Raw genomic sequence first — 12,280 nt, forward strand, 5'->3', positions numbered from 1 at the left:
AGCCTTTGCATCCGACAGCAGTTGGTGAGAAAGTTTAACATAGTGCATACATATATCCGAACGATTAAGCTAATATCGATTAACATTTACAGCCCGATTCGTATCGCCACAAGGATAAGAGCTACGGCAGCGGTTTAGAGACCATACAAAGTCTGTCCAAATTTTTGGTGGACAAGTTATAGGCAAGTGGCTAGCACTTTGTCGCCGATTCGATTGGATTGATCCACACAAATGTGTCTAAATGGCATAAATTTATGTTCTTCATTTCGTTCGTTTGCTGTTTATTTAAATAAATTTTACATTTTTTTCACCTAACTCTATAAAGGTTGGAAAATTGGACAAATCTGAAAAGTTCAAGAACGATGGCAATCAAAAATGATGATTTGTCTACTTATAGGAACTGTTTTCTATATATATTTATATATATAAATAGATTATTAATTGGGCAATGACAAAAGTTATATTCATTTCTGAAGTCTAAAAGGAAAAAACGCGGCGTAAAATTGGCTTTAAGTGTGAATACATATTTAAAATCAAATTAAATTGATATTGTTAATTTTGTTGTTTTGATTTCGTTCAAATATTTTCTTATGTTATGATTAAATCGTAATATGTTGTTATAATAGTGAAAATGTATTAATGTGAAATATTATTCCTTACTTTTGATTAAAAAAAAAAAAAAAAACCTCAAGAATAAAACCGAAAATCCATCGAATAATTCGTCTTCAATGATGACGAGCTGGTCCATAGGATGGAATTGCTACATTGCCATTGGGTATAACAACTGCAGCCGCTTGAGGAGCCGCAGTCTGGCCATTGCCAGTATTAGTCTCCTGGACTGGATGATTGTTGAGGCCCTCATAAAGTTGAGGTGGCGGCGGTGCGGCAGCTATACCCCAGCCATAATGAGTCTGCAAAGAAGTCAAATGAACAAACATCAATATCAATATGTAACTTTGTCACATGATCTTAAATCATAGAACTAATGCATACCTGGCCATTAACAACTGGTGGTCCGCCTGATTTGTGAAAAAGAATGGAACCGCTCCAGCAGATCCTGGCGGTCCAGCCGAGTGCGGTGGCGGTTGCATAATTTGCGGCCCAATATAGGTTGCCATCATTGGAGGTATAACTGAAGGTGAGCCATAGAAATTGAATTGTTTGCCATTTGTATTGGGTGATGGTGTTGGCGTGGGCAAGAAGGCTGTCACCAATTGATGATGATTATCTGATAGATCTTTTAGATGCTCTGGACGCTTGGTACGCGGCTTATTATTATTATGATGCGAATTTGTTGCATTGTTGCGATGTTTGGAGCGATGATTGGTTTTCTCTGCCATAGCAGCATTAGAAGGATCTAGCATTGTCCCATTGTTGTTGTTGTTAGCATCAGGCGAAGGTGGTGGGGTGGCTGTGGTCGTCGATGGATTGACTTGCTCTTCAGCAGTGGAAGTCTGATGCTGCTGCTGCTGTTGTTGTTGTTGTTGCTGTGATTGGTCCGTGTTATTGTTGTTATAGTTTAAAACAGACATCTCGTCGACTGGTGTCAATTGTTGGGCCATACGCATATGCATATCCACGCCCATGTTGTAGAAATAACGCAAAGTGCCCACATCGGCTGGCAAATCCCCACCATTGAAATGAAGCGAACGTCGCGGCTCGACGGCCCCCGGTTGCGAAGAGCTGCTGGTGGCTGGCGGTGGCTGCATTGGATGCGAAAACGATGGTAAAAATTGTGGCGGCGCCATCGACAACGGCATCGGCTGTGGTTGCAGCGACAAAGCCGGTATGGCTGGAGGTGGTGGTCCGTATACTCCACCGAAGGGCATAAATAGACAATTGCCATCAGCTGGAACTGGAGCACCACCCGATTGTACTGGTGGTGGCACAATTGGATATTGAAATTCCTCATGGATGGCCAATGGCGAGCCAGTTGCCCAAGCTGGGACTACTTGACCATCAGGGGTGATGGTGTTGTTAGGGCCACCCGGCTGCATGGGCAAATAGTTCATAAAATGCGTATGGATTGCGGGCACGGGAATCACTGGTGCCGTCGTGTCCTGGACGGAAGCACATGTGGCTACCTGTTGCTGATGGCGGTGCTGAGAATTTGGTGCACGTTCATGTTCCCGAGCTTCCTGAGTGGCGGCAAGAGGTTGCAACTGCAATTCCCCATCTTCTCGCAGTTGCTGCTGCTGATGTTGCTGTTGTTGCTGCTGCTGATGATGATGATGAGCTGCAGCCTGTTCATTCATACTATGATAGCAATGATCCAATTGTATATATTGATGCATTTGAACTATATCGCATTTGGTTGCCTCAAAATAGTTGCCCATATCAAACATTTTATTCTTCTTCCATTTATGCAGTTTATTCGATTTGGTAACAAACTTGGATAAATGCATACGTTGCAATTGACGTTGACAGCGAAGGGGCAGAGTCCACGGACGGAACTCATCGGGTGGCAAAGGATGCATTGATTCATAGGGTACCTAAATAAAATTGCGAGAAAAATAATTAAACAATAATTGGATCTGTATAGTACGATGTGTGGGGGTCAGTGGGTGAGTTAGGGATTTCGGAAATTACACAAATTCAGAAGAATTAACTTCCATGTACATACATACATATATACATACATTTTCCGGATAGTATTAATTATAAATATATATATATATACTAAATTAGGGGTAAATAATATTAGTATTATTATTTTTGCTTTGACTTTTTAGAGCTCGTTCGGAATTCACCCTACGATGACAAAGCTTTGCCATAAACGGTCTACAGTGTAAAAACTACAATTGAGGAACATGGAAAATGTTGAATTCCTAAAGTATCAATTCTAACGAGCTATAATAAAGCCTTTTGCGTGAGTAGTGAATAATATAATCGAAAGTGTTTGTACCACAAGCTTTTTGCCACATTCTTCTACATAGACAACACATTGTGTCTTGTCTTGGGATATACTTTGTATGTGGCAAGTATATAAGTCAGATTCGTGCTCCATCTCGACACGGCATTTGGCTCCGATCTGCAAAATAAATGTGACCACAGGACATGTTGGATAGATAGATAGAGAGAACATAGTAATACACGTAGTATGACCATTGAATGAGAAAGGACACAAAACTCAGGAGAATGGAATTGGAACTTGGAATTAAATTGGAATTGCTATAATTACAATACTAATAATATTTATACCTTAAAATCATAATCTCCGGCATATGAGTTAAAGCGTTTTGCCTCCTTACGCACATCATTCCAGCAATCAAATTCCACATTCCGATACATGAATGGATCTAATGATTTGGCCACCTTATATGGAAATGGAGTTATGCCTAAACACAAACATATTAAACATCTTCCATTGATAATTGTGAGGATCTTGTTCTTACCATCATCGAGCAATTGCCGGACACAAGAAACGAAACGATTTGGACACATCTGCTGCAGTTCGTTACCATCATTCTGGGAAGTTGTTGATTTCAAATTGTCAGCATTATCAAATTTCACTTGTGCTCCATTGTTGCTGGCCCTTTGCATGGTTTGAGGTGGCAACAAATTGTTGTGAAAGCTGCACATCTTGTAGTTCTCTAGTATACATTTGGTATTCTCGGGCAGATCCAGTTGAAAGATACGTCCATCATAGCATCTTATACGCAAAATATAGCCACGTTTGTCCACATCCACGTCGCAGGTGTCCCACTCGAGAGTATCCGGATGTAGCATTCGTTCAACGGCATAGCTCACATCGGGCAATTTGAAGAGCATTGTGTAGAGCAACTTGTATGTAATTGCTAAGCAGAAGAGATTTTCACAGAAAGCAATTAGTTTCATTGAACTAAATGGATCTTAAATGTGACTCACATTGACAAATTGCTCCCATTTGTACATAGTCAAGTTGATAGACAGAATCAAAATGATTTTCATTGGTATAAAAAATACGAAAGTAGTCCCGATAGCGTGAATTAAAAGTAACAATTGTACCCATATTGAAGGGTTCAAAGAGAATCACATTGCGACTTTTGGAATGAAAATATGTGAGTATAAGGTAATGGACCAATATGATATTTCAATATTCCTTAGCTTACCGATACATGCAACACATGGCGCGCAGTTCCAGCATGGTGCCATAGGTCTTTGGCTTGGTCATATCATGCATGTAGCTATCGAAATCACCACCCACATCCTGAGCAAGAAAGAAAAGAAAGTTGCAAAACGGAATATGGCCATTTGTCTCTCTATCTCTTCTTACCTGTGCAAAGTAGCGACGTTTTAGTGTCATGAAGCGCACACATTCTAAACGCACTTCGTAATTGAGCATTTGCGTATCGTACATTTGCTCAGCAATTACTCGAAAAAGACTAGAAGCATCTCTAGCTGTATGCTTACGATAGAGACAACGGCTTTCCAGGAACTGATCATACGGATCGGGTGCCTGACGGCTGCCCGATGTTATGGGGCGTTGTAGTTGTTGTTGTTGCATCATCTTACACACCTCGTATTATACCTGAAAAGTAAAAAAAAAACATACATACATACATATGTACATAAGTATGTACATATATGAAAAGTTGGTTGAATTAACAAGATGAAGCAACGGTTCTTTCAGTTTGTACGTTATAACACGCGCGTTAGAGCGAGACAACTATACTATACGTTCGCCAATATGGCGTACGCCAAGACAATTTTTTTTTTCTTTTTCGGCTCCGATCGGGTTTTACACTTGAGATTGAATCTCCGTTAAACGAAAAAAGGGTGCAAAACAGAAGGCAAACCCACGAAACTCAGGTGCAAAACAGAATATAACGACACAAATATCACATAAGATAACTATATAATAATATCCTTGTGGAACTGATCACTCACGTATGCAGGGAGCGCAAGTAAAAGAAAAACGAAAATATTAAAAGTAAAAAAAATGAAACACAAAACAACTTAAGAATTTTATTTTAATTTAATTTATGTTTTAATATGTTGCACTGCTCTCTCAAAATCGAAGACGCGTCGTGCTCGAGGTGAAGATACGCTTTGGCATTGAAATGATCTTGACTCATGAGCAAAGTGGCAAAGGAAACAGAAGGAGAAGGCAAAGCAAAATGGACAAAGCTAAGGTAACGGCACTAAAAACATATTCAAATAATTTAAAGTAACGTTAAAATATAAATAATGAAACGAATGGGAAATTCGAAAAATAACGCGCTCGTGTTAATGTTCCAAACGGTTTTCAAATTTATTCAAATTCATAATTATGAATAATTGTAATTACAATATTAAATCAAATATTTGCACATATCGATAAAAAGAAATTTACATACATCGCGTTATCGATAAGATTTGGCGATGGTACTTTAAGCCCTCGATGGTATCGTGTTTTGCCGCTTCTTTGTTTTGTTCTTGTATGTGCCAATATGTGGATGCGCGTATGTGTGTGTGGCTGTGAGTGTGTAAGTGAGTGTCTGTGGCCAGAATGGGGTGGAAAATGCCGTTCTCGTCTGCTGTGCCCTGTGCGCTTTTCTTGCATTGTTGTTGTTGTCCACTGATACCATTCAGTTTGAAATTGCAAGTCAATGAAGCCAGGAGTAAACTTCAAGTTCGCGCTGTTACCGCGGCTTAAGTTGTCTGGAAGAGATGTGAGTGCCTGTGGCTGTGTCTACTTCATTTATCCATACATATGTACATATGTATGTGTATGTTTTTTTTGTGTGTGTGTGTGTGTAGTTCTTGGTTTTTGTGTTTAAAAGAAAAAAAAATGTTATTGATTTTTGTTATCTACTACTGTTCTTTTGCTTGTCGTCGTTGATGTTGCTCGTTTTCCACAACTATCGGTATTTCATCATATGTTCCAAACTCCATCTCACAGAATTCACCCAACATAACCAAACAAAAATGACAAATATTCAAATAACAAAGAAAAAAAAAGCCACAAAAAAAAAAAAAAATGGGACACGTGTGTGAACAACAACAACAACAATGCATCATCATCATCATCATTGTCGTCGAGTCCTGCTCCCCCTCTACATTGCCTTCTCCGTAGCCATAAGTCTGCGTTTGCCACAGGACAAGGCGTCACTTTGCCAGGGGAGCGGTGCCATTTCATTCATTTCATGTGATTATGAAATATATACAGTTATTTTGCACGGCGAGGTAAAAATCAATAGAAAAACTGAGAATCGAAACAACACGTGTTCCTCCTCACATACAAACTACTCCTCACCATGTTGCCACCCCAAGTATGGTAAATCAATATAAAAGTTGATCAAGTTTGCGGTATAAGTTGAAATACAGTTTAAATATCGAATACAACCCCCACCACCACCCCACACAGGCTCCACTCTGTGATTGTCTGGGAAAACCCGTTGACCTTTGACCATTGTTCGCAGCTTTCTGAAGATGAACCCTAGCATCCATGTCACATGGGATGTGAAATCTGTTTTGCGTTTTTCCAAAAGTCATTAATAACTGGGTCAAGCAATAGCAATGTACTTGCACTTCGAGGTCAGCAACTAAATACAACTACGACTATGTCAATGTCATTTAGCCGGTGTCGAAACAAATCTGTTTACCGTTGTTCAACTGTTTTTTTTTTTTTTTTTTCTTTAGTTATTTATTATAATAAGCGACGTATAACAACAAAAAATACTCGTGATTAAGCCCTAAGGATTCTCGTTTTTATCATTGCCAAGAGTGGGGCCAAAAGTTTGTGAGGGTTCAGAAGGTTGTGCATGTCTGAATAAAGGTTGAAAGCTAAAACTAATCCCCATCCTTTTGCATTCAGCTAAATACATCGCATGACGTGATCATAAATCATTTAGCGATTTATTTATCAATTGCAGTTGGCCAGTATTTGTGAAACAATGATTGATAACAATAATCATAATCATGTTGATGTCTTGGAATAAGGAAAAAAGTTGTTACTTGTCGTTCTCTATGAAACATTTTTTTAACGATAATAGTTCCTTTTATTACAAAAATTTTTTTATGGACGAAGGGGTCTGTACTTTTATTTTGAGAAGCGTATCTAATGCAAAACAGTGACATCAGACTTGACTACTTTAAGCAGTGGTTATAAATAAGTCAAAAGTCATTGGCAACTTATCAACCAACAAGTTTGCTCTTACACAACTCAATATGTTCCTGGACCCAGAGACCCAGAGCTGAGCCTATCTTATCACGACATTTGTGATAAGCTTTTTTCCCAGTTACCCTTTGCAAAGGGTATGTCAATTAAGGCATGACCTTTGCTAAGATAGTCACAGAATGCTATATGGTTAATATTTGGTTTATGTTTATGTTGTACTAGAACCTTAATATGGGCTTTAAAATTAACAATTCGTAACATATTTTTAACATATCTTTTTTCATTTATTTTCGAAATAAAATAAATACACATTTATGTGTATGTAACTATGTACTCATTAATATATAGTTACATATACAAATGTACTAATTTAAAAAATAATGTAATAAATAAAACAAAAAAAGTATCTCTCGATTTTTAGATGTGTGTTAAAGAGAAAGAGAGAGAGAACGCTTTCGTGTAAAGTCTCAATCTATCCCCCTCAAGCTTTTTACAACTATTTGCCAGCACTTTTACTTTGTGTTTTTTTTTTTTGTTTAGCATTTTGTTGTTGTTTTTGTCGTAGTTTGTTGCCTGTTGTTTTTGTTTGTGTTTTATTTTCTTGTATTTTGTTGTCGTTTTGTTGTTGTTGTGATTTTGTTTTGCCGGGTCTGTGTGTCTGGTCAGTGGCAAGTTTTTTTTGTTTAACGTTTTTAGTTGCCTTCGAACATTGAGCTTGTCGCGTGTCTCTGCAGAAAGGAAAAGAAAGGTATACATATGCCTATAGATAGGTATGTAGGGAATAACTATAGAGGAAGGAAGTGGAAAAAGCAGAGCAAATCAGAAAAAAAGTTGGCAAATTGTGTTAACTTTTTGTTATCTCTGTTGGCTCTGTTGTGCAATTTTCATTTTTTTTTTTTGGCCTTGTGCTTAAGCAGTTAACTGGTGTGAAAAGAAGAGTGCCCAGAAAGCTAAAGAGCTTCTCGATAAGCTCTCTCGGTTGTACTAACATTTCTGGCATCGACTGTGAACTGGTCTCTGATTCGCTTATTCCCTCTTCTTCCCATTCATTACAAATATTTCAGTTTTTACAAATTACCTACTTTCTTTTTTGGTTCTTTACTTTTTTTTGCTTTTCTTCTTTTCTTTGTGATTAAATTGAAACGCCTACGTAGAAACATCGTACAGCTATCAACACAAACATCGTAGTGCCACATATATTCCCCACATACGTAGCTTTTACACTCATCTGGGGGCAGCAACAGTAGCAGTCGCAGCAGCAGCCACAGCAGCAACAGTGGTGCAACATGAAACCGATGAGTAACAGCGGCAGCAGCAGCAGCAACACTCTTAACAGTGGCGGCGAAAATAATGCTCCCAGAATGCGTCGCAGGCCCATACGTAAGCTATTTTTAATACACCTTCACTTCACTAATCAGACTAAACAATAAGAATCCAAAGTGAAAACCTTTATATGTAGACACATACAGACATATCATTCGAAACATTAGAAACATTAGTGGGCCCTTTTTTTTGGATTTGTTGTTAACTATTTCTAACCTTTAACCTTGCTAACAGAGTAACATCATCATGTCTATGCTAGGCTGTGCTGAGATTTTCAGACTTGACGTTTTTAAGAAGGCGAAAGAAAGTCATAAAAAAAAATATTTATCTAATATGCATGGTTAAATTAATACATATTTCGTTATTGTTTTATAATTAATATTTTTCGTGGGTTAATTTTTGTTTTTTATTTTCCATCTTATATTTTGTTATTCTGTTACTTTCACCACAAATCTTTCTTTTGGAATCCAAGGATTCTTTGCAATTTTTAAACTAAGAATATCATCTTTTTTTCATAAACCGACAGACAGATCTGGGTAGAAGATAGTCTTGCTCTCTATCTTTTGTTATATAGAATCAGTTTTAGTAGCTGTATTTAATGCCCCATCAATGTTAGCTTGGGATTTGTGCTATTAATACTATTTATATTTTGTAGGAATTGTGCCAATTGGAAAGGTCTCGGTATTTTATAATCTAAGGCTTGCACAGTGTGGCAAAATTATTGCTTGAGGTTTGAATTCGAATAAGATCACTTTCATATTGACAAAGATTTTGATTGTCATGTCTCCTAGAGCGATTAGGAAAGACTAGAAGTAATTTAAATGGCGAAAAAAAAAAAACAAATAAGTTATAAAACAAAAACAAACTTTTTACACTTCAATGTAGTTTTTTTTTTTTTTAAATTCTATTTTCATTAGTTTTTTAGCTTTGACATTTTATTTGTTTTTCCCATAATTTGCTGCACGCTATTTATAGCATTTCGCATGCTATTTATTTAGTTATGTTTGTTTGTATGTATGCAAGTACATTTGTATGTATGTATAGCAAACAATTAATTTATTATTAATTATGCAGTTAGTTATACATTTAAGTTTATTGCCATTTTTGCACCCTTGCTCAAGCTGCAACTCTTGCCATTGGCCATGAGAATGCAATTTGCCAATACCAAAAGAGGGCTCCGCTCTTTTTGTTAGGCCTTGATGTAAGTTCATAACAATGAATTGAATTGTATCGAATCGAATCGAATCGATAATTTCATGGTGCACATTAATGAAGTTCAAGGTATGTTTGGGGTATTCTAAACAATTTGAACACTTGGCTAGTTAAAAAGTACTCTATCTATAGTTGCTCTAATTTATTGTAAATTGTTATTATTCTTTCATGAATTCAAAATTTGGACACTTTTGTGAGGAATTTGTGTAACCCTTAGTGGGTTAAGAACTGCAGGACCACTGATTAAATAGATACAAACATACATACATATATCTACTTTATATCCATACAAGCAAAGGAATGTTGGTAATATACTTAATAAGCATTCCTCTTTGAACTTCATATCTAAATTGTAGAAATTATTGTACATTATTTTATCATGTATGCTAATTGATGGTGCATATTGATATCATCAAATCATGGAATATTACGCACTTAAGATAAAACTAAATCGATAACTTGGCTAACAGAATTACACCACAGACCAAATATATAGTTTATGATTCATTATACTTTCTAGATGTGGATGTATCTACCAACAAAACGTTATTAAAGTTTATTTCTTTTATAACATTTTAGAATATACAGTGGTGGTCATTTAATTAGTCCACTCTCCATCTTTAATGCGTTTACTCTTTGAATTTTGATAATATTAAGATTACAAATTGACAGTTGGTGGTGTTACATTTGTGATCTCTACTCTGCAAAGCGCCTTCGTGCATTTGTATATCCTTTTCAACTGTCCGGGGCAACTCTTTGTCTAACCCATTCTCATACAGGGTATTCAGATATGCGCTTATTGCTGATAAGCTAACTTTTGCATTACCCTTATAAAACTCTTGTTATTTGACCCCAATTGCAAAATTACATTTCATTGCCATTGTCGGCTGTTGGCATCACTTTTGATCGGTTTGGATCGTCTTGACTTCGGTTCAACCTTCCATGAAATAGTAGCAACAACAAGGCGATGGGGCAGCGACGCATAACGGTTTTGTTTGCGATTAGCGGCGCAACTTAACGCCATCCATAAGTAGTCAGCTGTTCAAGTGGTTATTATTTAAGTACTTTTCGTTTGTCTCCCCCCTTTGGGTTTTATCATTCCGAAAGGGCATCAAGTTGAATGGTTCATTCTCAACCTACCCTGCTACCGTGTTGGCATTTCAATAAACAGGTATATACGTGCCAGCCGCATCTACATAGACATCAATTGGAGTTATTGTGAGTGACTTTTAGCGAATGTCTACTTACTTGTGGCAAGAGTACTCCTCAAGAGCTTACACGCTTCACACACAGAAATAGAAAAAAGGTAAACAAAATTAAATTAATTAAATTTAACATAGAGACAGATTGATCATAAATTATGAAGCCGCAGCTAGCAAATAAACGAATCGTTGAAGCGATTCTTGTTATGACGTCAATGTCAGAGAGTGATGCTGGTCGGTAACCATTTCTGTCAATATTTAGATTTAACACCTGTCGGAGGCGACATCGAAGTTGAAATTAAGAGATTGCTGCAAATTGATTATGGGAAAAATTTAACGAAAATTTGGATTAGTAAGTCAAATGAATCAGTTTGTGAGTAAAATACTCTATCAAACCAGTATTTATCTATTTGTCATCTATTATGTGACAAGGAATCTAATCAAAGATACTCGAAAGATAGTTTCTAATCATAACATTGTGGCGTCAATTTTCTTTTGCAAATGTTTTCGCAAAGTCTTATATTATTATAGATTTCTCACCCACATGCCTTAACCATATCGTTTATATCATGATGTTTATCCAATCAAATTATTTACGGTTCAAGTCTGTCTCTATGTCTAATAATCTAAACAAAGACACAAGAACACATGTGTTTTACTTTTAATAACTAGATCAAACAATATCTTCAAGCTAGAGAAGGCAATTCGAAATAGAGCTGTAAGGAATGAAAAAAAAACTTAGTAAACACTGAATATTTCAGCTAGACAGACGCGTTCGAGTTTCAATTGAGAGAGAATAACTAACTACATATATATTAAATAAAAGGAATCGGCCGAAATATGTCGTGATTCAATTCTCTTCATCTCTCTTGTCTGTGGCTCTTTGTATTTGACATGAAAAGCCTGCTGCATTGTGAACTAATACTCGTAAACGGAGGAAATGGTCGTTTTGCGTGGCAAGTACGGCGGTTATTTGCCGCTCAGAAATGATGACGATGTTGAAAGTGCTGATGAGGCGGCAGGTATGAGTAAAACAAATAACAAAAACAAAGAGACATGCAAGAAAATACTGAAATTTCCCGGTACAAAACTCAATCAATATAAAGGGATAGTATATAAAACTTTTATTTCATTTGTAACCTTGAAAAGTCAGAGTTGGTCTTGTTTTCGATCTGTCTATGTGTTTATCTACTTCAAATGCTATAAATCGAATGTGATATTAAGCCTATTTTTTATAAAATACATTTGAATTAGCATAGTGGTGACCCCTACGTTGCAAATTATGTATGTTCACTTCTTTGCTTATTGTTTACCCTAATTTAAGTTCAATTTTATGGACTTCACGAGACCGCGTTAACAGTCAACTGGCTATTACGCCTTAAAGAATGCTTTTCAAATTAAATATGTCGTCATTGTTGGCCCAAAAGAAAACAACTTTTTGTTGTTATTGACCATTTATTCT

The 12,280-nt window shown here is 36.7% G+C and overlaps 2 protein-coding genes across 11 annotated transcripts in view; one reads left to right on the plus strand and one right to left on the minus strand.

Annotated features, from left to right (window-relative positions):
• Positions 1 to 251: 251 nt before the first annotated feature.
• otu (ovarian tumor) lies at positions 252 to 5,054 on the minus strand. Of its 2 annotated transcripts, XM_068303306.1 has the most exons (9): positions 4,870 to 5,054; positions 4,256 to 4,510; positions 4,092 to 4,189; positions 3,868 to 4,022; positions 3,396 to 3,797; positions 3,202 to 3,338; positions 2,906 to 3,031; positions 994 to 2,492; positions 252 to 911 (listed from the first exon to the last, which is right to left on the minus strand). In XM_068303306.1, exons 2-9 carry the CDS (start codon positions 4,487 to 4,489, stop codon positions 890 to 892), a joined length of 2,673 nt encoding a protein of 890 aa, XP_068159407.1. In that variant the 5' UTR covers positions 4,490 to 4,510; positions 4,870 to 5,054; the 3' UTR covers positions 252 to 889. The 2 variants fall into 2 exon arrangements, with proteins under 2 accessions (XP_068159407.1, XP_068159408.1); XM_068303307.1 differs by lacking the exon at positions 2,906 to 3,031 and having other exon boundaries at positions 4,870 to 5,053.
• Positions 5,034 to 12,280, plus strand: part of LOC137587063 (solute carrier family 41 member 2) — a 29,989-nt gene continuing 22,742 nt past the window's right edge. For 2 of the 9 annotated variants that reach the window (XM_068303317.1, XM_068303318.1), the window contains exons 1-2: positions 5,456 to 5,633; positions 8,236 to 8,461. In XM_068303317.1, coding sequence (XP_068159418.1) covers positions 8,368 to 8,461 — 94 coding nt within the window. In that variant the 5' untranslated portion in view covers positions 5,456 to 5,633; positions 8,236 to 8,367. Of the gene's footprint in view, positions 5,115 to 5,455; positions 5,634 to 5,809; positions 5,829 to 5,905; positions 6,148 to 8,235; positions 8,462 to 12,280 lie in introns of those variants that run through there. The other 7 variants (XM_068303315.1, XM_068303316.1, XM_068303308.1 and 4 more) reach the window with 6 other exon arrangements.

The sequence above is a fragment of the Drosophila tropicalis genome, unplaced genomic scaffold (assembly GCF_018151085.1).
Source record: "Drosophila tropicalis isolate 14030-0801.00 unplaced genomic scaffold, ASM1815108v1 contig_158, whole genome shotgun sequence".
NCBI classification, from domain to species: Eukaryota; Metazoa; Arthropoda; class Insecta; order Diptera; family Drosophilidae; genus Drosophila; species Drosophila tropicalis.

Excerpts from the sequence above, each read along its gene's own strand:
- otu (XM_068303306.1), bottom strand. The coding sequence starts at position 4,489 with ATGATGCAACAACAACAACTACAACGCCCCATAACATCGGGCAGCCGT. Across the intron at positions 4,190-4,255 it reads AACGTCGCTACTTTGCACAG|GATGTGGGTGGTGATTTCGA; the intron begins GTAAGAAGAGAT and ends TTTCTTGCTCAG. Across the intron at positions 4,023-4,091 it reads GCCATGTGTTGCATGTATCG|TCGCAATGTGATTCTCTTTG; the intron begins GTAAGCTAAGGA and ends TCATTCCAAAAG.